Below are 24,932 nucleotides of genomic sequence, written 5' to 3'. Positions count from 1 at the left end.
ACAATAATTTCTATTCCTAGAGATGGGTTGTGGTAAGGGTGAGATAGAAGTTTGGCTTCAGACATGTTGAATTTAAATACCTACAGGATATCCAAGTGGTAACATTGGCCACATGGCTTCCAAAATCTGTAGATATAGATTTGAGAATCTATAGAGTTATCTTCCAGGAACAGTGACCTGAATAAATAGAGTCCAAGGATGAGATCCTAGCATATACTAACACTTAAGGGACCGGCACAAGGAAGGGAAGCAAAAAAGGAATGAAAACAGGAGTTTAGAGAAGCTAAGGACATACAGAGTTTCAAGATGTAAGTGGTGGTCAACTATGTCAATGCTTCAGAAAAATCAAACAAGAAAAGGACTAGAATGCACCAGTTCAATTTGGCCAAAAGGAGGACCTTTGTGTCCTTGGGAAGGTAATCCTGATGGACAGTTCCAAGTGGAATTCAGGATACACTGGAAGGAGGAATGAGTGAGAGGACAAAAAGCTTGGCTGCAAAGAAAAGAAAGAGCTGGAGGTTCATAAAGTTGGGTAAAGCTGTATATATATATTTTAATGGCGAATACTTGAAATATTTATATTCTGATGGGAAAAGTTTAGAGAAGAGAGAGAATTGAAGCAATAGGATATAAATAATTGCCAGTTTGAGTTGCTTGAGGGCATAGAGGGGGACCGGACTCAGAACATAGCCCTAGATAAGAAGAGGAACACATGCTATAGGAACAGAAAATGAAGAATGAAAATGGATGGAGAGTGGGCTGCTTTGCTGAGCAGGGGAGGACATGGGGATAGGAGAATAACCTCAGTGGTGACAGGTGTGTGTGAATTTCTCAAGCAGCCCTGGGCTGTCTGGCATAGATGGGGCAGTGAAGGTAGAGGAGTAAATTGATCTAAGATGTCCAGACCTCAGAGGGAAAAACTCATGCCATGAACTGTTTAGTGATTTCCTCAGCCTGAAATTTCATTATGAGTTTGAACAATTTGCAAACCTGCAAATCATTTGAGATTTTCCCAAAGCTGTGCTGAATACTAATTCATCTAGATAGACAGTGTAACCTGCAAGGGAATTGGAGCCTTTAAACTCAATTCTCTCTTGACACTTGAGAAATGAATGGAGAATTGTGTGTCCAATTCTTAGTCGTTGGAGAATCAAACACAAAAGTGTTTTATAAGAGTTGTCAGAAAAGAGTTTTGTCCTTCTCAGAACACTCATTCTGCAAAGAGAAAAAAAGAAAAGAAAAAATGTGCAAGGAGGTTTTCACATCCCCTTGACAAGAGAAGGAGGAACTTACTTGCCGTTACAAATAAAGGGCATTCCCTACCTTTATTTGTAAAGACTCACACCCTATGGGAGTCCTACAATAAATACTAATTCAGTGAATTTAGGATACCACAGAACAGATTCTAGTATCTCCATTCTGATCCCAGTGATGTCAGAGACTCTAAATATTGGCAGTGACAAAACTTTAGATTTAAAGTAGAAGGAAAATGAATAGCGGGTAAATTGATTACTTTAAAGATTTCAAATTCTGATTGGTGGTTTAACCTCTCAGAAGGCCTACTCTTTACAAAGAATACAGAAAGGAAGAGGGGCCATTGTCCTCCTTGTCTAGGTAATACGCATCAAATGTGAGTGAATCTCCACTGTTATCTATGCCACTTATGTGTCACAGTGGGGTCTTTTCTCACACCTCTTTCTTTTTTCTATCCAACTTTTATTTTTGGTTTAGGGGGTACATGTGCAGGTTTGTTACATGGGTAAATTGTGTGTCATTGGGGTTTGGTGTACAAATTATTTTGTCACCCAGGTAATGAATGTATTTTCTTTATCCACTCTACCATTGAAAGGCATTTGGGTTAATTCCATGTTTTTGCTATTGTGAATAGTGCTGCGATGAAAATATGTGAGCATGTGTCTTTATGGTAGAACAATTTATGTTCCTCTGAGTATACACACAGCATTTGCTGGGTCAAGTTGTAGGTCCTGTTTTAAGTTCTTTGAAAAATCTCCAAAATTACTTTCCACAGTGGCTGAACTAATTTACATTCCCACCAGTAGTGTGTAAGTGTTCTTTTTTCTCTGCAACTTTGCCAGCATCTGTTATTTTTTGACATTTTAGTCATAGCCACTCTGACTGGTGTGAGATGGTATCTTATTGTGGTTTTGATTTGCATTTCTCTGATGATTAATGATGTTGAGCATTTTTTCATATGTTTGTTGGCTGCTTGTCTGTCTTCATTTGAGAAGTGTCTGTTCATGTCTTTTGCCCACTTTTTAATGGGATTGTTTGTTTTTAGTTTGTTGAATTGCTTAAGTTCCTTATAGATTCTAGATATTAGACCTTTGTCAGATACGTAGTTTGCAAATATTTTCTCCCATTCTGTAGGTTGTCTATTTACTCTGTTGATAGTTTCTTTTACTGTGCAGAAACTCTTTAATTAGGTCCCACTTGTCGATTTTTGTTTTTGTTACAATTGCTTTTGGAGTCTTCATCATGAAGTCTTTGCCAGGGCCAATGTCCAGAATGTTATTTCCAAGGTTTTCTTGTAGGATTTTTATAATTTTAGGTTTTACACTTAAATCTTTAATCAATCTTGGGTTGATTTTTATGTATGGTGGGAGGAAGGAGTCCAGTTTCAATCTTCTGCATATGGCTAGTCAGTTATCCCAGCAGCATTTATTGAATTGGGAGTCCTTTCCCCATTGTTTTTTACTGTTGGCTTTGCCAAAGATCAGATGGTTGTATGTGTGTGGCTTTATTGCTGGCTTCTCTAACCTGTTCCATTGGCCTATGTGTCTGTTTTTGTACCAGTAACATGCCATTTTGGTTACTGCAGCCTTGTGGTATAGTTTTCCCACACCTCTTGTGATAGGATCCTTCTCTGCTGGGTAGATATGCAGAAGTACCTATTGGAAAAGGAATACATCACCTCAAATCCTGAATCCATTCTATGTTTATATGAAAATGAACATTTTATAGCCTTTAAACCTTATGATTCTGAGGCTAACCACAGCAGACAATGGATTTTTGACAGATTTCAAAGGTAGTGGGTGTTAAAACTAAATGCCGCCCACAGTTTTCTACTGGAGTTTTCATCCCATATATTTTCCCCTTAGCTATGAAGCAAGAAAAGCCTATTGGAACATTAGCTGCTCTTTACCATAATTTTGGCAGTCTACAGTTTCAGTATTATGTGTCAAACAGATGCAATACATATGTACATATGCACATACATACAAACAGACAAATAACTAAATGGTAGGAATCATGTGTTTTGTCAGTTATTGGTACCAGAGGCATTTAGGATAACTGCAGTTTCCCTGGGGTGATAACAATGAGGTTCAGATGAGCATGACATTTTCATCCTCTCTCTCTCTCTGCCATCCATCCATCCATCCATCCATCCATCCATCCATCCATCCATCCATCCATCTTTGTATCTCTCACATTAGTATACTTTGGTAACCATTTCATTCTCTTTGGTCTTCCTTATAATTTCCCTACTGACCCACTGCTTCATGGGAGAAACCTTTCTTCACACTTCCCACTTTTCCTAAATCCCTAAATGTTCCCAATGTATAAGTTCCTAAATGCTAGGGACTTGCATTTTGAAATCAGTCAACTGATCATAAATGGACAATGGCAAAACTAAAGATTAATTTAAAAACCAGCACCTACAAAGAGAACCCAAAATGTTCACCATTAAAAATCATACTGCCCTAAAACTGATTTTATGCTACAAAGGTATCTAATCTAAAAAAGAAGTGGCCTCTGACATCTGGGAACTGGCCTGACATTTACAAGTCGGTATCAGTGCTGTTAAAGAAACCATGCCATCTGTTCTCCTCATGAACAAATAACTAATCTCATGGAACACCAGCAACAGACAAGGTCACTCTGTGACTGTACTGAAGTAAGTCAAAACTGGCCAGTTCATAATTTCGGTTAAGCCCAGAAAAAACAAAGTCACTGGCAAACCACAAAATATCAGACATCCCCTCTTCTGAGAAATATAAGTGATGGCTGCATCTTTACTAATTAAAGCTTTAGTCTCCTTCTGGGCTTCTCTCCCTATAGACACAGTTTATTAAGATACACAGTTATAGGATGGTCCCCACTTCCCAACAGCGCCCAGTCTACAGCCAACTCCACTTTCTTGGACTCTTACCAAACTCTCCTCTACACAAAATCTCAATCCTCCTCCAAGCCCTTCTAACACCCTTTTATTGAGATGCATCATGGGTCCCCATGACATGAGTTCTCCCTCACTGCAATGAATGATAAACCCAATTTGTCCAGCCATAGATGTGTTCTTGGTCTTAGACAAAGCAGAAGTTAAAGGGGCATGGACTCTTGCAGCATCCTGTTATGATGTGAAGTTGCATCATAATGTTTGGAGAGGATGAGGTGGGTAAAACAATGAGAGAGGTTTCTCTAGTGGGGGTGGGTAAGAAAGCTTCCTTGCAAAAATGCTAATTCCAAAGAACCGCTTGAGAACTGTCCCCAACTCAGCTCTTGCTGCTCTTAAATGAGGTCTTACACAGAGGTACTCACACACTGACTCATTATTGGGAAGAGTTTTGTGGTTTAACCTAATTTTTTTCCCATACCATATCCCAGACTGGTTATTATTTTCGGCGAGTCAAATATGGTTGATCTCCTAGGTTCTCAGTGTGGGAAATGTGAAATTTCCAAGGACACCAGTTAGAGAGTGGTTTAGAAACATGACATGTAATCCGGTATCTCAATGTCTTTATAGAAATGAATTACGACAGGTTAAAGGTAAAGTAGAAAGTTATGGGGAAAGTCTCTGAGGAAGTAGTTTTACAAGCTATCATCTAAAATGGGGGGAAATTATAAAACATTAAAAAATGCTAGGTTTTCAATTGGTATTTTGTTCTGGAAAACTTTTACTTATATAACTACACCATCATGTAGAAATTAGATTATTTTTACAAGTAGTGCCTCGACATTTGTCAGAGCATTGGAATTATGTGGGTAGGAGGGAAAGATGATTATCTCCACTCACACACTAGAAAACTGAGTCATTTAAGTTGCACAATGCCAGAGCATCAGCATCAGGGCCCTGGAACTCACCCAGGTCTCCCTACTCCAGAGAACTCTCAGAATCCATCAAACATCCATTCGTGTGAAGTAACCTCAGTGTTATCCTTTTGCTTCTGCAACTGTTAACATTAGTATACCTGGGAAAACACTGCCTAGATCACATAATTCTTAGGTGGTTACAGTAGGTAGTTTCTGTGTAAACAGATAAACAAGGACTCAGAGACCATCTTACTCCTCAAAGGATGGTTCTCAGATACCCTTCATGTTAGCCAGCAGGGGAACTTAAGAAAAATGAAAATTCTGAGTCTCACCCCAGACTTACTACATTAGTATTTGGGGTATTGGGCTCAGGAGTCTTTGCACTTGTAATAAGCTGTACCGGAGATTGTTAACCACATTGAATACTACTGGTCCAGGGGTAAGTGTTTCCAAAAGGCCACTCAAAATTAAAGAAAGGATCAGCACTCCCTACCCCATCCTAGGTTGAGTTCAATACACATAAAGGGTAGTGTTAAAAAGGAAAACATGACAAATGTTTAAATTATGAGTTACCAAGCAAAATTTTCAGAAGGGGGTCCTGTAAGTTTTTATTGACTACAAAATAAACATATCTCCAGCAGAAAGGGATCTCAAGAGTAATTTTTTTTTTTTAAAGATCCTCTTATAACAAAGCTGCTGCTTTTAAGCCCATGGGGGGATTCCTGTACTAATAGCAAATGAAGAAGAACTAGCGGACTGTTCTGATGTTAGCAAAATCTGCAGCTGTAGCTCTGGTCTCGAAGGGGAGACTATGGACTACCCCCTGGACCATTGGAATTACTTCTAGGCCTGTGCTTTTAGGAAAGATGCAAACACATTGTAAGGTAAATAGAAGCAATGCAACTTTCTTAATAGCAATGGCTGCCTAGACATTTTAGAAATGGTAATACTAAAATTTTCTTTTCTTTTCTTTTCTTTTTGTTTTTTTGAGACCGAGTTTTGCTCTTGTTGCCCAGGCTGGAGTATAATGGCACGATCTCGGCTCACCACAACCTCCGCCTCCTGGGTTCAAGTGATTCTCCTGCCTCAGCCTCCTGAGTAGCTGGGATTACAGGCATGTGCCACTACACCTGGCTAATTTTGTATTTTTGGTAGAGATGGGGTTTCTCCATGTTGGTCAGGTTCGTCTCGAACTCCCAACCTCAGGTGATCTGCCCGCCTCGGCCTTCCAAAGTGCTGGGATTACAGGTGTGAGCCACCATGCCCAGCCTATAATTGTCTTAAAAATAGAAGGGTCACCTATAAAAGTTATTTCGAGTATAGCTTGGGCTTCCTATTTTAGAGCTAAGCTACAGGCAATCTATTTCTTTTCTTCCTGTGTATGTGGTAGTTTTAATTGAGCTGTTCTTTTGAGCTACCTGTGGTTAAAATTAATCAAGTTTGATGAAAAATAATGCTACACTCCAGTCTATGACCTTAAAGTAGCATTTCTTAAAAGCTAGGCTATAGGTTCTAAATGCAAAAATCTCCTAGAAACTAATAAAGACAACATAGAGAGTGAGGGTCCTGTGGTAACAGAGCTTCTAAGAGAAACATTAGCCTCAGCTACTGTAGCATTTAAATATCAATTATTCTCATTTTCACTGTTGAAATGGATACATTTTCATTCTTCAACAATTGTATAATCTTTGAAAACTCATGGTGAAATCACCCATGCTGGTTTTTAAAAAGCCATTCTAGGTTATGCAGTCTATAATAAAGTAAGCAATTTGTGTAAAATTTCTTTTTAGAAAAGTCTCATTTGGGACTTGAATGTAGTATATAGAACCAAACAACATGAACTAAGCGAGGCCAATGAATCTTTTCCCAAATGGTCATCTTGAACACAGATGTTTAAAATGTGCTACAGATGTATAAATCAAGACATACAGCTATTCACAACATTAAAATTCCATCGATCAAAGATGAACATTTACATTTTTACCCACTACCAGCTTGGCAACTCGTTTGGTGAAAATTAACTATACTTTCATGAAATGTATGACACTGCTTTCATCACTATGATTTCTACTTCACCATTAATATTTTCAGGGCAAACACAAAGGGTGAAATATTGCAAAAGAATAACTTTCTTTTTTGACATCATACTATGAAGTAAAACGGTGAAAAAGCCCGTTCTCTTTCTTGTCTCTATTTTTAACCTCTCTTTGGATATAATAATTGAAAGTCAAATATCTCTTGATAAAAAAAGCATTTCCAATATTATCATATAATATTGGATACCTACACTTCTCTATCATCAAAACAAGATACCTAGAAATATTCCAATTTGATCAAGTACTGTAAATGTACCATTTCTTTTTAAGCCAGATAACTGTAAATAGGCATTTTAAAACTAGGTACAGACTATGAATATAAAATATTCCGTGTTAGCAATAACCTTTTGTGTTTTTTAGTGAGATCTTTTCAAATTAATCTTTCAACATTCATATTGTGAAATCCCAGTTCCTGTCAGTTCTCAAATCTAATGACAGCCTTTTGCATTTGTGATGTTGAGGATTAGAACGAGGTAATGAATGCACAAACTTGGCTAATTTAGCTTACCTTCCATCCACAAAATTAATGCAACTGGATTCCTAATGGAAAAGCTTTTTAAATTTAAAATTCTATTTTGGGTTTCTTAATTTACTATTCAAGATGTAATGCTAATTACCATTATAACAAAAAATTAAAATACAGATAAGAGCCCACCCCTCTGGGGTGGTGATAACTTGCTATGGAAGAACTACTCATTAGGCAGAGGGGAAAGCCCTTGACCCCCCAGGTCGGCACCTGGGAGAAGTATACTGGGCGAGGCTGCCTACCTAAGCTGGGAGCCACAGGCTGTATTGATTCCCCTTCGGTTTTTCACAGTGCAAGGCCATTCCTTCTGTCCTGCGTAATTTGTATCCATTATCATAGATATTAGATGTGGAAAGATTTGGCAAGTCACCTAATTCCCCAGCCTTTTGCACAGAATACTCCTGTTGAATATTTATGAGGTGGTTGTTAACAGGCGCCTGTGGAAGCCAGCCTATCAGCCATCATGGTCATTTACCACCACCGGAGGGGCAAACGACATCAAAGGAGCCTGAAAGCATAAGCAGAAGTGGAAAAATAAAGAAAGAAGGAATGCCAGACACTTGACTAATTGTCAAATAATGAGGTTTATTAAAAACTTCCATTGAAGCTAGATTCCTCTGTTTGGGGATCAGTTGAAAGGACCCTAAGGATACCTGGAGGTGGCTTTCTTTTCTTTTGTGTAGGAAAACCTCAAAATGGGCTCTTCCCATGGCAGAGATAGAGCACACTTCAAAAGCCAGTCTTAAGGATTCTTGATTTAAGTACCATAAATTTAATTAATATGAGACAGTACAGTACATACTTAATTAACGTAAGATGACATTCTTGGTATTCCTCTGGGACAATGTGAGTTTTGAGATATTTTAAGCTAACTACAAAGCAGAAACTGAAGAGGAGATCTAGTATTATTTGATATATGGGATAATTTAGACACAAATCCAGGTAAGTCAGCCCCCAAGTGGTTTTCTGTGTGTGAGGGTGGGTGTGTAGCTTTGGTGAATCAGGCTGCACTGACTGTAAAGCCTATGTGAGCTAATAAGATGGCACTCTTTGCTGTTTTCAACATAATCCTGAGAATGTAAAGACAACACAGAAGGAAAACACTCTGCAATCGAACAGAGCAGATTTCAGATCTGCCCTGCACCTCGTACCATTTAGGTAACCCCCTCAGCTGGTTTTAGCCCCAATTCTTATTCGTAAAACAGAAACAGCAATACCGATTCATATGGATGTTAAGAAGAGCAAATAAAATAATGAATGTACTGTATTTGGCACCTTGTAGGTCTTCAATAAATATTAGTTTCCCTTTACCCTCTGAGCATTCTATAGTTCATTTAAATGTTCATTTCTAGAAGACATTATTTAAGCATGCAGCAAAAATTTTATTACAGGTAAATTTGTGTGGCTCTAAATGCAATCAAATTTTCAAAATATTTCTAACTCATTGAACAGTGGAGGAGGCTTTTTAAGTGCCAAGCAATTAAAATTGCTCTCTTCACATATCCTTGAGTTTAATAGGAAACTGATGCAAAATTTAATGCTGGAGAAGAGACATGCTCAGGCATTTTGTTTTTTCCCATTTGATGGACATGGTAGCCTAGAATTTAACAGCTTCCTCTCTTCTGTAGAATTGTCAAAGCCTCCAAATATGCTACTTTTCAATAAACAGTAAAGAATTTGTAGGTCACTTCCTTTACGTATTAAGGATAATTAAGCATTACAACACGTTTGATATTTAAAGATTAAGAAACACCATTAACCACCGTGGATGAAACCACAATTGGCTTTAGCCTCAGTCTCAACTTCTTTTTCACCTAATTCTTCTTTCACCCGTTAAACAACTCCTCTAGGTGGCTCCTATACTAGAATTTATTTAACTATTCATGGTATTAACAAGAGATGCTCACAATGTTCAAAGGCAGTACCTCTCTTTAAATGAAAAAAATTAATGTTACTATGGTCATGCATACCCAATATTAAATATTTGGATGAAAATAGGAAAAATGGTCAATATTCTGGATATTGCCAAATATCTGAGGTGTTAAGACTAGCAAGATGAAGTTCCTGGATAGATGACATGTGGATTCAGCTTCAGTTTTCTAGGTACTAGATACTTCCTGAAGAATATGGTTTGCTTATGGGTCAGGAAGAGATCCAAAAGAAAGAGGGCATAGCTCCAGAGAGGGTCCAAGGACTTGTTTTTGTTTTTTTTTAGAGCCAGGGTTTCACTTTGTCATCCAGGCTGGAGTGCAGTGTCATGATCATGGCTCACTGTAGCCTCCACCTTCTGGGCCCAAGTGATCCTCCTCCCTCAGCCTCCCAAGTAGCTAGAACTACAGGAATGCACCACTGCACCTGGCTAATTTTTAAATTTTATGGAGAGACAGGGTCTTGCTATGTTGCCCAGGCTGGTCTTGAACTCCTAGGCTCAGGCAATCTTCCCTCATCAGCCTCTCAAATTGCTGGTATTACAGGTGTGGGCCACCACACATGGTGACTTTTATTATAATAATTACATATATAATATAAAGAAGTCTGACCCCAGTCTTGATTGAAGAACATAAGGATATGAAATCAGAACTAACTAGTGTTTAGAAACAGAAAAAAAAAATCCAGCAGAGGCCAAGAAATACACTATTAACAAAAGAATAAATAAAAAACAAAAGCAGCAACTTACAAGAAAGGTTTGTAGATGGGTAAGAGAAAGCCTTTATGCTCAATTCCTGGTGTGGTTCTTCTTTGGTGTACATACACACACAGACACACACACACACACACACACACACACAGAGTGTACACATGTCATAATAAAGGAAAGCAAAAAGGAACAACTAGCTCCTTTACAAGGCACATAAACACATTCTCAGGCAAAATTAAACTCCTTAGTTCTAGGACAGTTAAAAAGCACACACTTTGTAAATGTCCCCGAGGGCCTGTGAACCAAGGCATAGGGAGACACATGCCATTCTATGAATGGCACTGTATGTGCCTCTGTAATTGTCAACAGATGTGAGATGCCAAAAGACAGGAAACACAGCTTCCACTTAGTACATGCTTTCTAGTGACTGATAGGATTGAAGTCTTAGAAAAATGAAGATTTGATGAATGTGGCATTCTGCTTAATTGTGCCAAACTGTTTAGTTCTAATTTTCATAAATAGATTCAACAGTTGAGAAATAGGATACCTTTTCCTGATTCCCTCAAGAAAAAGATGGGGGAGGGGTAGGAAGAAAATAAAAGAGAGAAGCAATAGATCACGTTGCCATGGGATACATAAACTGTATAAATCAGATATTTACACATTTATATTAGAAAAGAATTGAAATAAAACTGGTTCCAAGACTACATGTTGAAAATTAAGGAAATATGTTCCTTCACTTCCAAGATATTCTCATCAGTTTGTCCCCAATATTTTAGTAGGTTGAAGTACCAATCTTGTGAACAACTTAAAATCCACATCTGAACTTTATTCGTGTTTGTTTGATATAGGCAGTTTTGTGCTATTTCATCTCTTGCTCCTAAAAGTTTATGAGTAGACTGCTCCTTCATTCAAAATGTTCCGTTTTTACACTGTAAGCAATTTTCACTTCTGGAAAAATGTGGGGTTTGGGTTATAGAGTTTTAATGCTAAAAGAGGCTTACATTTATTTTCTCACGACAGTGTGAAAAAAAATAAAATAAGTGAGGCTTACAGAGGTACTTGTCCCATTTCCAGGTCACAGAAAATGCATACCCTATGTATATTTTTGGATGCATACTATCTTCACATCACTGTTAGGGATGAGGCTCTTTGACAGTGAAGAATACCCAGTCAGTCCGTAGCAGACAGACTAGAACTTGATGTTGCCTGTGAGAGTCAGTCCAAGCGCTATTCTGTGCCTTTGGCCAGGTGCTTTTATACATTCACTCATATAATCCTCCACTGACTCTTATCACCTATGATCAATTTACTTTGGCTGAATAGGAACTATAAAGAGACCTCAAAATCCCTAGAGGCATTCTTTGAAATAGAAGAGCTAGTAATGTTACTAATATTTGACATTTTTCTTCTAGGCATTATTCTCTGTAGTGTTGTACCATGTTACAGTGAAATGAGTCAGGCTGCTTTCCTAAATAAGGACACTGAACCAGTATAGTAGCAGGGTGGTTATAGTGTATGCTAGTAGCTCCATCACTCTTTTTTGTAACCACAAAGTAAGTATGCTAAGAACCCAATGGCTGGTGAGTACCAATAGTACTTGTGCCTCTTTTGCAATGTTTCTTAGGATAGTCGAGTACATGCCCAGTCATCCTCTCTACTGGGTCCAAATACATGAGAACATGTTCATAGCAAAGCTTTTTCAATCGTGCTTTAAATATAAAATTATTCACCCCCTCCGAAAAATCACTTATTTAATGTCAACTGTACAGAGTGTAATTGACATTCAAATACATTATCACTTATCAAATACATTCAATTCTCACAATAGTCCTTTGAAATATTATTGCCCTCATTTGACAGATCAGGAAACTGAAGCTCCAGGAAGTTCAGTAACTTGTCAAAAGCACACTGCTGTAAGTGATGAATCTTGTTCCTCTTTCATGACACTTGTTGCCTCTCCATCACACGTGTCAGATAAGTGGTTAGAACAATCCAAATGTTAAAGGATGTTTCTGGGCCTTTTGTGGTTGTTTTACCTCATTGCCTTATTCTTGGATAACAGACACGTTAGAGTAGCCGTAGAGAGTGTTCCTATAAATAACACTTACATAAATAAATAACTCTGCCTAGTCTTCTCACTTGTATGGGTAAGGAAATACCATGGGGTGGGAGTGGGAGGACAGAACACTTCAGGTATTCAATAATGCAGATTCCTGGGAGCTTGGTATGAAGTGATTCAACTCCTCATTTGCCTGTCAGTCTGAGCGTCTCAAATAGACTGGACCAGAGGGGATAAGGCACACTTCTGTGATCTTCAATTCACCTTAAGGGGTGATTATTGCGCATAGGTCACGGAGAGTGGAGAGACTAGGTGTTTTAATTTCAGGGAAGTTCTTGCTCTTGGGATCTTACTGCTGTCTTTCCTTGTCTGCCAATATATCCTAGAATGGCAAGGGTTTTATGTATTTCATTTATTTTGAATCAGGTCTCAACAATGAAACAAAGCTGGTTATTGTATTTATCTGCACAGCACTCCTTCTACCAATTTTAATGACTACAGCTCTTGACCACAGGGATGGAGCCAGGCTGGGTCACTGTAACTTTTCCAACCGGGTCAGATAGGATGAATTTTTTGCCTGTTTTGTGATAAAGAGGCTGTAAAGATATGTCTTGAGCTGCCCATGGTCATGGTTTAGCCCAAGAGGGGAAGTTGGGCTGAGAGAATGAAAGCGCCATGAAAAGAGAAGCTGGAATAAGCTCCAGAGAGAGAGAGAGAGAGAGAGAATATGTGTCCTAACAGCATTCAAATGCCAAAATCTGAGGCCAGATGAAACTCTGCCCTTCCATGGCTTGCTTAATTTCCCCATTTTTGTTTCAGATCATCTGAGATAGACCTCTGTAACTTAGTACTGAAGGAATCTAGACTAATACAGAAATCTTGCTTTAATAGCTAAAATAATAAAAGTGGCTTATTAAGTGTTAACTTTGTGCCAAGCATTTCACTTTGACCATCTTATTTTTCTTTTAAATAATCTCATGAGGTAGGTATTAGTATTACTATTTTATTTAGGAATAAATTGAGGTTCCAAGGAGTGAAATGACTTTCCTAAGGTCACACAGCTAAAAACTAGTAGAGCTAGATCTTGAATCTATCTCTACACAGCTCCTTAATCCATACATCTAATGTCAAAGTTATATTACATGTCAGTGGTTCTCAATTCTGGCTGCATATTAGAACACCTGGGGGCCTTCTGAAAACATGGGTGCTCAGCCACTATTGCTAGGGCTTCCAAGTTTGCACAAGTACAGTGGTGTTATTCACATGGAAAACAGTGGGGTTGTGCTCCAGGAAGTTGGAAGGCCAGGGAGATGAAGAGGTTCTTGGTAAGCGGTGCCCCCTGCATTTGTGCAACTGTTGTGGCCTTGCAGCCAGACCAATTAGCTCTGACTCTCTGGGAGTGGGGCCCCAGCACTGAGACAATTTTAAAAGCTCCCCAGGTGATTTTAAAGTACAGTCAAGTGTGCGAAGCACAACTCTAACCTTAACACATATATTGGGTTTATGTGGGCTTTGACTTGGTCTACACTAGCACCAAATGAAAAATTTAAGCATATGGGGGGGGCAACTGAAGCTCACAAGCCAAATGACTGCAATGATCAGGGTATCTCAGATAAAATCTTGTGTGAGGAGTAGTGAGTCTGGAATCACTGACCCATCTAAATAAACAATGGCTTTATTTCTGCAGTGCACTTTGCAGTATAGTGCTAAAGGTATTAAACAATATCTGTGTGTAACTTCATTTTTAAAAATTTTTCAAACATGACATTTATAATAATTAATGAACTATTTCTGTAAAAATGTAGATTTTATAAAGATGTATCCAGCAAACATTTTTCTCTTAGGTTTAAACTTCCAAAAATGAGTATTGGTGAAGTCCACGCTATGTTTCTACATAAGATACTATTCCCTTACATGACAGTAAACTACTCATGTATTACAAAAAATACATGTATAGAAGGAAGGAAGGAAGGAAGGTAGGAAGGAAGGAAGGGAGGAAAGAAGGAAGGAAGGAAGGGTGGGTACTAAGAATACTGAGGACACACTTCATATCTAGTCCTATGATAGGCAACAGATCACTCAGGTCTCAAAAGATGCATAACTAATAGATTTCACAGAGCTCAACCATATTTGATTTGTAGATTATGAACTGGAAAGAATTAAGACAGCAAATGTCATATTTTAAAAGTAAGTTTAGTTGTCATGAATTATGCAATCTCATACATTCTTATAAAAAAATGGAATAAAGGGGACACTTAATTCACTGTGTGAAAAGTCCCCATGAGGGGGATATGTAAGAATGTTAGGTTAGGTGGCCACTTCTGAACTTTAATACTGAGCAAAGGGAAGAGTTTAAGCTAATGAAATAATCCAAACTAGGCAGTTTATTGTATAACATTTAGATATAACTTATTTTTATAGTAAAAAGTCCTACCCAGTTTGAACTCCGTTTTACCAAAATCTCTTTAATTGTGATGTTTTTCCTGTGATTTCTATAATCCTATATTTGATTAAATTGATAAGCATATTTTTTAGCAAAGCTCTTATAAGAAATCAGTGAAATGTCACTCTACTCTAAGACTTATTTGACTCCAAGTTTCAACGAACAGATTAAGTATGTCTAATTAGAGTCAGACTTTATTTGCTCACATCTGAGACTTCATAAAACCACTGCCAATCGCAATGCAATGCTTTGTGGGGCTACTCCATCTCTCTCCAACTGGAAGGCTTAATTTGGCAAAACTTCCAGTAGCAAACATCAAAGAAAATGTAACTTTTCCAGGAAATTGCTAGAAGACATGCAGTCAATCAGCAAGACTTGTGGATCTATGAGGGTGGGTTTTGTCTGGAGTCCCTCCAAGGAGAAGGATCTGGGTTAGCTGGAGCCTGCCCAGTGGCTAGGATTGTGCCCTATCATATTTCACTCCTGCTCAAACCTTCAAAAGTTTCTAGCTGTCCTGAATCCTCAGAATGACCTTCAGATCCCAACTGAGGTTCCAGGCAACTCTTTTAGTTTTCTCTCTATTTCCCTATATTAACTAAACTTTGGTCCAAGCAGACTGGTTATCATTTTAAATACCCCTTACATTTTCTTACCTACAGAATGTTGCTCATCTCCAATTTTTGACATGGGATGCATTCCCTCTACATCCAACACATTTTATTATTTCCTGAAAATCAGGTGAAATGCCACCTCTTTGTGAGGCCCCGGCAGTTTAATACCTTTCTTTTGGCCTGAACTCCTATTGTACTCTGTTCTTCCTGGGTCTCAACCCTCCATTAACTCCTTAAGGACAGGGACTGCATCTTACATATGACATTGGAGTAAAGCAGACTGTATATGTTAATTCTAGCTTCTCTACTTAATATCTTTGTGACTTTGGGCAAAGGAAACTCCCTGATTCCCAACTGCCTCATCTGAAAATTGGTTACATAATAATAATTTATACTTCAAAATGTTCTTATGAAATTATGAGATAAGTAAAGCACCTATCATAATTTTGACACATAGTAGACAACCAATATATGTTAAATTCTCTCCTTAAGCCTCTTTTCTAATTGCTTCATAGCATTTACTTGGGTTTCTTAAATGAATGAGTGAATGAAATTGTGATATTGAGTCAGGTCTAAGAAGAAAGAACAGGCAATAGTATCCTGAGGACCTAACTATGACACTCCAAGGTAATTCATAAATCATATAATGATTCCTACTCATAATCTCTTTCCCACATTATAAAGAAAAATTAGAAAATAAGTATTTAAACATTTTATGAATCAATAGTGGAGGTTTTAAAACAAAAATAAGAAAAATGGCCAGGTGCAGTGGCTCCTGCCTATAATCTCAGCACTTTGGGCAGCCGCGGTGGGAGGACTGTTTGAGCCCAGGAATTCAACAACATAGTGAGACCTAAGCAACATAGTGAGACCTCATCTCTAAAACTAAAAATTTAAAAAAAATTAGTTGAGCACGATGGCGCCAGCCTGTAGTCCTAGCTACTCGGGAGGCTGAGGTGGGAAGATTGCTTGAGCATAGGAGTTTGAGGTTGCAGTGAGCTATGAATGTACTATTGCACTCCAGCCTGGGTGAGATCCCATCTCTAAAAAAGGAGAGAAGGAGAGAGAGAGAGAGAAAGAGAGAGAAATGGAAACGATATCATATTGAGAGTAATATGCATCATAGGGTAACAGAAATTTGTACATCTCTAGTAGAATATACATACTAAAAACAAAAAGAACTACAGAAAACTCTTTTCAATAGTTATACTGTTGGTGATCATGTCAATACTGTTTTTCTGACACTGCTGGGTGTGTATTGCGGGATAAAGCAAATGAGTGATTATGTTGTTCCACTGAGAGCCAGGATTGTAGGCAGGGGAAAAAGAAAATGCAAATGTAACATCAGTGAGGTAAAGTGCAATTTTATAGTCCTGAACTTAAATTGGAAATATCATATAATTAGTAATATAATTTCTTGTTGGAGAAAAAAAAAAGTGTTTCCTAGTCCTGTCTGCTGAAAAGACCTAGAAACAATGAACAGTCCAGTAGCAACACACACACTTACTGCTCAGACTGTGGCCTCTAAATACTATGACCTAGGAAAATAAATTGGATTCTTTGAAGAGATAGCTGATTTCAGATCTAGGGCAGGACATGTACAAGATGGCCTGAAACAATTTGTCCTATCAGAAAGCCAGGATGATATCAACTACTATGAGGGTCATGTCAAAAGGATTCAGAACCAGTTTAAAGAGGTTTTAATTGGCCAAAGATGGGACAATTTGAGCATCAATAAAATAGCTACTACAATGGAATGAAACACATCAAATATTTTTAAATCCATCAGTTAATAATGACACAAAAAATAAATCAATTGTCTTTGGGTGATACTAGTAAACAAACTGATTGGTTTAAAAATAGGTAAATAAAGAGAAAGAATGAGGCATTTATCCTACCTTCTTATACAAAAGTATCTCAGAGTAACTGAATAGCTGATAAGGGAAAAGTTCTGTTTGCGTAGATTTATTTAAATTAATTAAGAAGGAATTATATGATTAGACTGTACCATTAAGAATATACTGAAATTAAATCTAGTTGGCCCTTGAACAACGTGAGTTTGAACTGTGTGGATCCACTTTTACAAATATTTTTTTCCACAAATTTTTTGGAGATTTGTGACAATTTAAAAAAATTCTGCAATGAACCACATAGTCTGGAAATATCAAAATAATTAAGAAAAAGTTAGGTATGCTATGAATGCATAAATATATGTGGATGCTAGTTTATTTTAGCATTTACTACCATAAAGTATACACAGATCTATTATAAAAAGTTAAAATTTGTCAAAACATATGCACATAAACACAGATTGTACATGGCTCCCTTTGCAGATGAGAGAAATGTAAACAAATGTAAAGATGTAGTATTAAATCATAACTGCAGAACATTATATGTAGTACATACTGTACTACTGTAGTAATTTCATAGCTACCTCCTGTTGCTATTGTGGTGAGCTCAAGTGTTGCCAGTATCTGGTAAAATGCTGCGGATGCTAATCACCTCTATGTGAGCAGTTCATCTCTCCAGTAAATTGCATATCACAGGAAAAAGTGATGTCTCATGGCTCTCACATACTTTTCATCACATTTAGTGTAATACTCAAGTGTTGCCAGTATCTGGTAAAATGCTGCGGATGCTAATCACCTCTATGTGAGCAGTTCATCTCTCCAGTAAATTGCATATCACAGGAAAAAGTGATGTCTCATGGCTCTCACATACTTTTCATCACATTTAGTGTAATACTCAAGTGTTGCCAGTATCTGGTAAAATGCTGCGGATGCTAATCACCTCTATGTGAGCAGTTCATCTCTCCAGTAAATTGCATATCACAGGAAAAAGTGATGTCTCATGGCTCTCACATACTTTTCATCACATTTAGTGTAATACTGTAGACCTTGACTAACACCATAGGACTCATACAATGTGCAACTAGTGATGTTGGAAGTGCTCCCAAGAAGCAGAGAAAAGTCGTGACTTTACAAGAAAAAGTTGAATTGCTTGATATGTACCACAGATTGAGGTGTGCCATCGTGGTTGCCATTTCAAAAAATTCATCTTGTAAACAGATGGTATTGACAAATAGAGTACAGTACTATAAATGTATCTCTTCCTTATGCTTTTCTTAACAGTTTTCTCTTCTCTAGCTTACTTTATTATAAGAATACAGTATATAATACATTTACAAAATATGTGTTAATTGACTGTTATCATAAAGGCTTCTGATCAACAGTAGCCTATTAGTAGTTAAGTTTTTGGGGAGTCAACAGTTATATGCAGATTTTTGTGTGCAGGGCTCAGCATCCCTAAACTCCCTGTTGTTCAAGGGTCAACTTCAAATGTATCTAGGCTGCTAATGTCATAAAAAGGGAGATAATTAGACATTATTCCTATGAAAACAAGCAGCAACATCTAGAAAGCATTTTAGCCCACTCCCTCTCCCCCGCTAAAAAAAATCAAACTTAGAGCAAGCCTCTAGATTTAACTCAATCCACAGGAAATATAAGGGATAGGGGAGCATGACAAATGATGCCGTGGAAATGGAGTCAGGACAAATACTTGGCATCTGTAACACGTAAGTGGTAAGAAGAAAAAAGATGGAAGTAGAACCTACAGATTACAAGAAACTTGGGATATATCAGCCAACTGCATTGTTTGAACCTTATTGGAATCCTGGTTTACATTAGAAAACAATTTTTAAAGAAGTAGGAAGACAATTGGGAATATTTGAAAACTGGCCATATATTGAATATGATATTAAGAAATCACTGTAAAATATTTTAGGTGGAATAATAGTATTGTAGTTATATAAATAAAAATGAGTCCTTGGCAGGGCTCAGTGGCTCATGACTGTAATCCCAGCACTTTGGGAAGCTGAGGCAGGAGGATCACGAGGTCAGGAGTTCGAGACCAGCCTGACCAACATGGTAAAACCCCATCTCTACTAAAAATACAAAAATTAGCCTGGCATGGTGGTGCGTGCCTGTAATCCCACGTACTCAGGAGGCTGAGACAGGAGGATCACTTGAACCTGGGAGGCAGAGGTTGCAGTGAGCTGAGATCATGCTACTGCACTCCAGCCTGAGCAACAGAGCAAGACTCCATCTCAAAAAACAAAAAACAAACAAACAAAAACAAATAAAACCGAGTCTTTACCTTTTAGAAATAAAAATTAAAATATTTATAAATGAAATGATGTGATTTTGGAGATCTGCTTCAAAATAAACTGGGTGTAGGAGAGTAGCTGGGTTGTAGCTGAAATAGGACTGACCATGAGTGAAAAACTCCTTAAGCTGAGTGGTGGGTGCATGGGGATTCATTATATTATTTTAGTTTTGTATACGTTTGAAAGTTTTGGTAATAGCATTTAAAAAAATCACACTTTAAAATCACTTGATATATTAAAACAAGTCAAAATAAATTCTACATTCCCTAATTATTTAAAGCAGAGAGAGAAAAATCTCACATGGCTGACAAGGAGAAAACATATTTTGAAATCCTTCTTCTTTATACTCCACTGGCTTTCAAGTAATTTTAGATATTTTTCTTAGAAATTTTAACGTAGCTTTATTTAGTTTTCTATGATGAAGTCTTTATTCTTACCTTCACGATTATTAAGCTAACCAAAATCAGTTTTCAACTGTGAGCTCCAGGAGAGAAGGGGCCATATCTCATTTTTGTATCCTCCATAATTTATATACACTATAGCTACCCATTGATCAAAGTGTAACATAAGAAATAAATTAGAGAACTTGTAAAGTGAAACTGATGGAAAGTCCAATGAATAAGAAGGGGAACTCAGAAGAGCTAATCTTGAGACCCTAAAAAGGAAAGATAGAGAAGGAAAACTTTTCTAGGCTATGTCATTAAAAGGCATGGAAAATGGTACAGAGACTTAAGTAATAGTGTTTTATGGGTCATTATAATACATACAATGGAGCAACATCATAATGTCATTATCTGATTTTCTAAAGCAATTGTTTTGAACCCTTTGCTACTTCCTCAAGCTCCTGGGTTCCCTTTAAGTGTTCTTACTTTGAGCCTTCTACTTGAGTGTGACCTGGATGCTCCAGGCATGCACGAGCTTTAGGGATTTACATCCTAAAACACTGCTTTTATTAATCCCTCTCCTTATAAAGCGTTCCGGTAACTTCGCATCAGCTATGAGAGTTTTCACCTGACATTTATGACTCTTTTTCAACTGGCCCAGAGGTACTCACCTATTCTCATCGCCCACTGCCCTGCAAGATGAATTAGGAAAGTGGTGTCACTTTCCTTTCCGGCCCCACAGGGACACCTGCCTTTTTCATATTATTATCTCATCAGGAATGTCCTTCTCTATCCTCTTCTGTCCATTCTTTTTTTTTGAGACAGAGTCTCACTCTTATCGCCCAGGCTGTAGTGCAGTGGCACAATCTTGGCTCACTGCAACCTCTGCCTCCCCAATTCAAAGTGATTCTCCTGCCTCAGCCTCCCGAGTAGCTAGGATTACAGGCACCCGCCACTACATCTGGCTAATTTTGTATTTTTGGTAGAGAGGGGGGTTTCACCATGTTGGTCAGGCTGGTCTTGAACTCCTGACCTTAGGTGATCTGCCTGCCTTGGCCTCCCAAAGTCCTGGGATTACAGGTGTGGGCCACCGCGCCTGGCCTGTCCATTCTTTTTTATTTTTTTTTATTATTTTATTTTATTATTATTATACTTTAAGTTTTAGGGTACATGTGCACAATGTGCAGGTTAGTTACATCTGTATATACGTGCCATGCTGGTGTGCTGCACCCATTGAGTCGTCATTTAGCATTAGGTGTATCTCCTAATGCTATCCCTCCCCCCTCCCCCCACCCCACAACAGTCCCCAGAGTGTGATGTTCCCCTTCCTGTGTCCATGTGTTCTCATTGTTCAATTCCCACCTATGAGTGAGAATATGCGGTGTTTGGTTTTTTGTTCTTGCGATAGTTTACTGAGAATGATGATTTCCAATTTCATCCATGTCCCTACAAAGGACATGAACTCATCATTTTTTATGGCTGCATAGTATTCCATGGTGTATATGTGCCACATTTTCTTAATCCAGTCTATCATTGTTGGACATTTGGGTTGGTTCCAAGTCTTTGCTATTGTGAATAGTGCTGCAATAAACATACGTGTGCATGTGTCTTTATAGCAGCATGATTTATAGTCCTCTGGGTATATACCCAGTAATGGGATGGCTGGGTCAAACGGTATTTCTAGTTCTAGATCCCTGAGGAATCGCCACACTGACTTCCACAAGGGTTGAACTAGTTTACAGTCCCACCAACAGTGTAAAAGTGTTCCTATTTCTCCACATCGTCTCCAGCATGTGTTGTTTCCTGCCTTTTTAATGATTGCCATTCTAACTGGTGTGAGATGGTATCTCATTGTGGTTTTGATTTGCATTTCTCTGACGGCCAGTGATGGTGAGCATTTTTTCATGTGTTTTTTGGCGCATAAATGTCTTCTTCTGAGAAGTGTCTGTTCATATCCTTCGCCCACTTTTTGATGGGGTTGTTTGTTTTTTTCTTGTAAATTTGTTTGAGTTCATTGTAGATTCTGGATATTAGCCCTTTGTCAGATGAGAAGGTTGCGAAAATGTTCTCCCATTCTGTAGGTTGCCTGTTCACTCTGATGGTAGTTTCTTTTGCTGTGCAGAAGCTCTTTAGTTTAATGAGATCCCATTTGTCAGTTTTGGCTTTTGTTGCTATTGCTTTTCGTGTTTTAGACATGAAGTCCTTGGCCATGCCTATGTCCTGAATGGTAATGCCTAGGTTTTCTTCTAGGGTTTTTATGGTTTTAGGTCTAACGTTTAAGTCTTTAATCCATCTTGAATTAATTTTTGTATAAGGTGTAAGGAAGGGATCCAGTTTCAGCTTTCTACATATGGCTAGCCAGTTTTCCCAGCACCATTTATTAAATAGGGAATCCTTTCCCCATTGCTTATTTTTCTCAGGTTTGTCAAAGATCAGATAGTTGTAGATACGCGGCGTTATTTCTGAGGGCTCTGTTCTGTTCCATTGATCTATATCTCTGTTTTGGTACCAGTACCATGCTGTTTTGGTTACTGTAGCCTTGTAGTATAGTTTGAAATCAGGTAGTGTGATGCCTCCAGCTTTGTTCTTTTGGCTTAGGATTGACTTGGCGATGCGGGCTCTTTTTTGGTTCCATATGAACTTTAAAGTAGTTTTTTCCAATTCTGTGAAGAAAGTCATTGGTAGCTTGATGGGGATGGCATTGAATCTATAAATTACTTTGGGCAGTATGGCCATTTTCATGATATTGATTCTTCCTACCCATGAGCATGGAATGTTCTTCCATTTGTTTGTATCCTCTTTTATTTCGTTGAGCAGTGGTTTGCAGTTCTCCTTGAAGAGGTCCTTCACGTCCCTTGTAAGTTGGATTCCTAGGTATTTTATTATCTTTGAAGCAATTGTGAATGGGAGTTCACTCATGATTTGGCTCTCTGTTTGTCTGTTATTAGTGTATAAGAATGCTTGTGATTTTTGTACATTGATTTTGTATCGTGAGACTTTGCTGAAGTTGCTTATCAGCTTAAGGAGATTTTGGGCTGAGACAGTGGGGTTTTCTAGATATACAATCATGTCATCTGCAAACAGGGACAATTTGACTTCCTCTTTTCCTCATTGAATACCCATTTCCTTCTCCTGCCTAATTGCCCTGGCCAGAACTTCCAACACTATGTTGAATAGGAGTGGTGAGAGAGAGCATCCCTGTGTTGTGCCAGTTTTCAAAGGGAATGCTTCCAGTTTTTGCCCATTCAGTATGATATTGGCTGTGGGTTTGTCATAGATAGCTCTTATTATTTTGAGTTACATCCCATCAGTACCTAATTTATTGAGAGTTTTTAGCATGAAGGGCTGTTGAATTTTGTCAAAGGCCTTTTCTGCATCTGTTGAGATAATCATGTGGTTTTTGTCTTTGGTTCTGTTTATATGCTGGATTACATTTATTGATTTGCATATATTGAACCAGTCTTGCATCCCAGGGATGAAGCCCACTTGATCATGGTGGATAAACTTTTTGATGTGCTGCTGGATTCGGTTTGCCAGTATTTTATTGAGGATTTTTGCATCAATGTTCATCAAGGATATTGTCTAAAATTCTCTTTTTTGGTTGTGTCTCTGCCCAGCTTTGGTATCAGGATGATGCTGGCCTCATAAAATGAGTTAGGGAGGATTCCCTCTTTTTCTATTGATTGGAATAGTTTCAGAAGGAATGGTACCAATTCCTCCTTGTACCTCTGGTAGAATTCGGCTGTGAATCCATCTGGTCCTGGACTCTTTTTGGTTGGTAAGCTATTGATTATTGCCACAATTTCAGCTCCTGTTATTGGTCTATTCAGAGATTCAACTTCTTCCTGGTTTAGTCTTGGGAGAGTGTATGTGTCGAGGAATTTATCCATTTCTTCTAGATTTTCTAGTTTATTTGTGTAGAGGTGTTTGTAATATTCTCTGATGGTAGTTTGTATTTCTGTGGGATCGGTGGTGATATCCCCTTTATCATTTTTTATTGCGTCTATTTGATTCTTCTCTCTTTTTTTCTTTATTAGTCTTGCTAGCGGTCTATCAATTTTGTTGATCCTTTCAAAAAACAAGCTCCTGGATTCATTAATTTTTTGAAGGGTTTTTTGTGTCTTTATTTCCTGCAGTTCTGCTCTGATTTTAGTTATTTCTTGCCTTCTGCTAGCTTTTGAATGTGTTTGCTCTTGCTTTTCTAGTTCTTTTAATTGTGATGTTAGGGTGTCAATTTTGGATCTTTCCTGCTTTCTCTTGTGGGCATTTAGTGCTATAAATTTCCCTCTACACACTGCTTTGAATGCGTCCCAGAGATTCTGGTATGTTGTGTCTTTGTTCTCGTTGATTTCAAAGAACATCTTTATTTCTGCCTTCATTTCATTATGTACCCAGTAGTCATTCAGTAGCAGGTTGTTCAGTTTCCATGTAATTGAGCGGTTTTGAGTGAGTTTCTTAATCCTGAGTTCTAGTTGGATTGCACTGTGGTCTGAGAGACAGTTTGTTATAATTTCTGTTCTTTTACATTTGCTGAGGAGAGCTTTACTTCCAAGTATGTGGTCAATTTTGGAATAGGTGTGGTGTGGTGCTGAAAAAAATGTATATTCTGTTGATTTGGGGTGGAGAGTTCTGTAGATGTCTATTAGGTCTGCTTGGTGCAGAGCTGAGTTCAATTCCTGGGTATCCTTGTTAACTTTCTGTCTCGTTGATCTGTCTAATGTTGACAGTGAGGTGTTAAAGTCTCCCATTATTATTGTGTGGGAGTCTAAGCCTCTTTGTAGGTCACTCAGGACTTGCTTTATGAAACTGGGTGCTCCTGTATTGGGTGCATATATATTTAGGATAGTTAGCTCTTCTTGTTGAATTAATCCCTTTACCATTATGTAATGGTCTTCTTTGCCTCTTTTGATCTTTGTTGGTTTAAAGTCTGTTTTATCAGAGACTAGGATTGCAACCCCT

General features: G+C 38.0%; 1 protein-coding gene across 5 annotated transcripts in view; it reads right to left on the bottom strand.

Annotated features, from left to right (window-relative positions):
• The window catches only part of CPQ (carboxypeptidase Q), a 585,190-nt gene that overhangs the window by 137,834 nt on the left and 422,424 nt on the right, over nt 1-24,932 (bottom strand). The window contains exon 8 of one of the 5 annotated variants that reach the window (XM_054560982.2): nt 1,696-2,909. Coding sequence (XP_054416957.2) covers nt 2,713-2,909 — 197 coding nt within the window. The 3' untranslated portion in view covers nt 1,696-2,712. 5 annotated transcript variants of the gene reach the window in all.

Source organism: Pongo abelii, chromosome 7, assembly GCF_028885655.2.
Source record: "Pongo abelii isolate AG06213 chromosome 7, NHGRI_mPonAbe1-v2.0_pri, whole genome shotgun sequence".
Taxonomy (NCBI): Eukaryota; Metazoa; Chordata; class Mammalia; order Primates; family Hominidae; genus Pongo; species Pongo abelii.
Note: the sequence above shows the minus strand (reverse complement) of the source record. Positions and strands in the feature narration are given on the sequence as shown.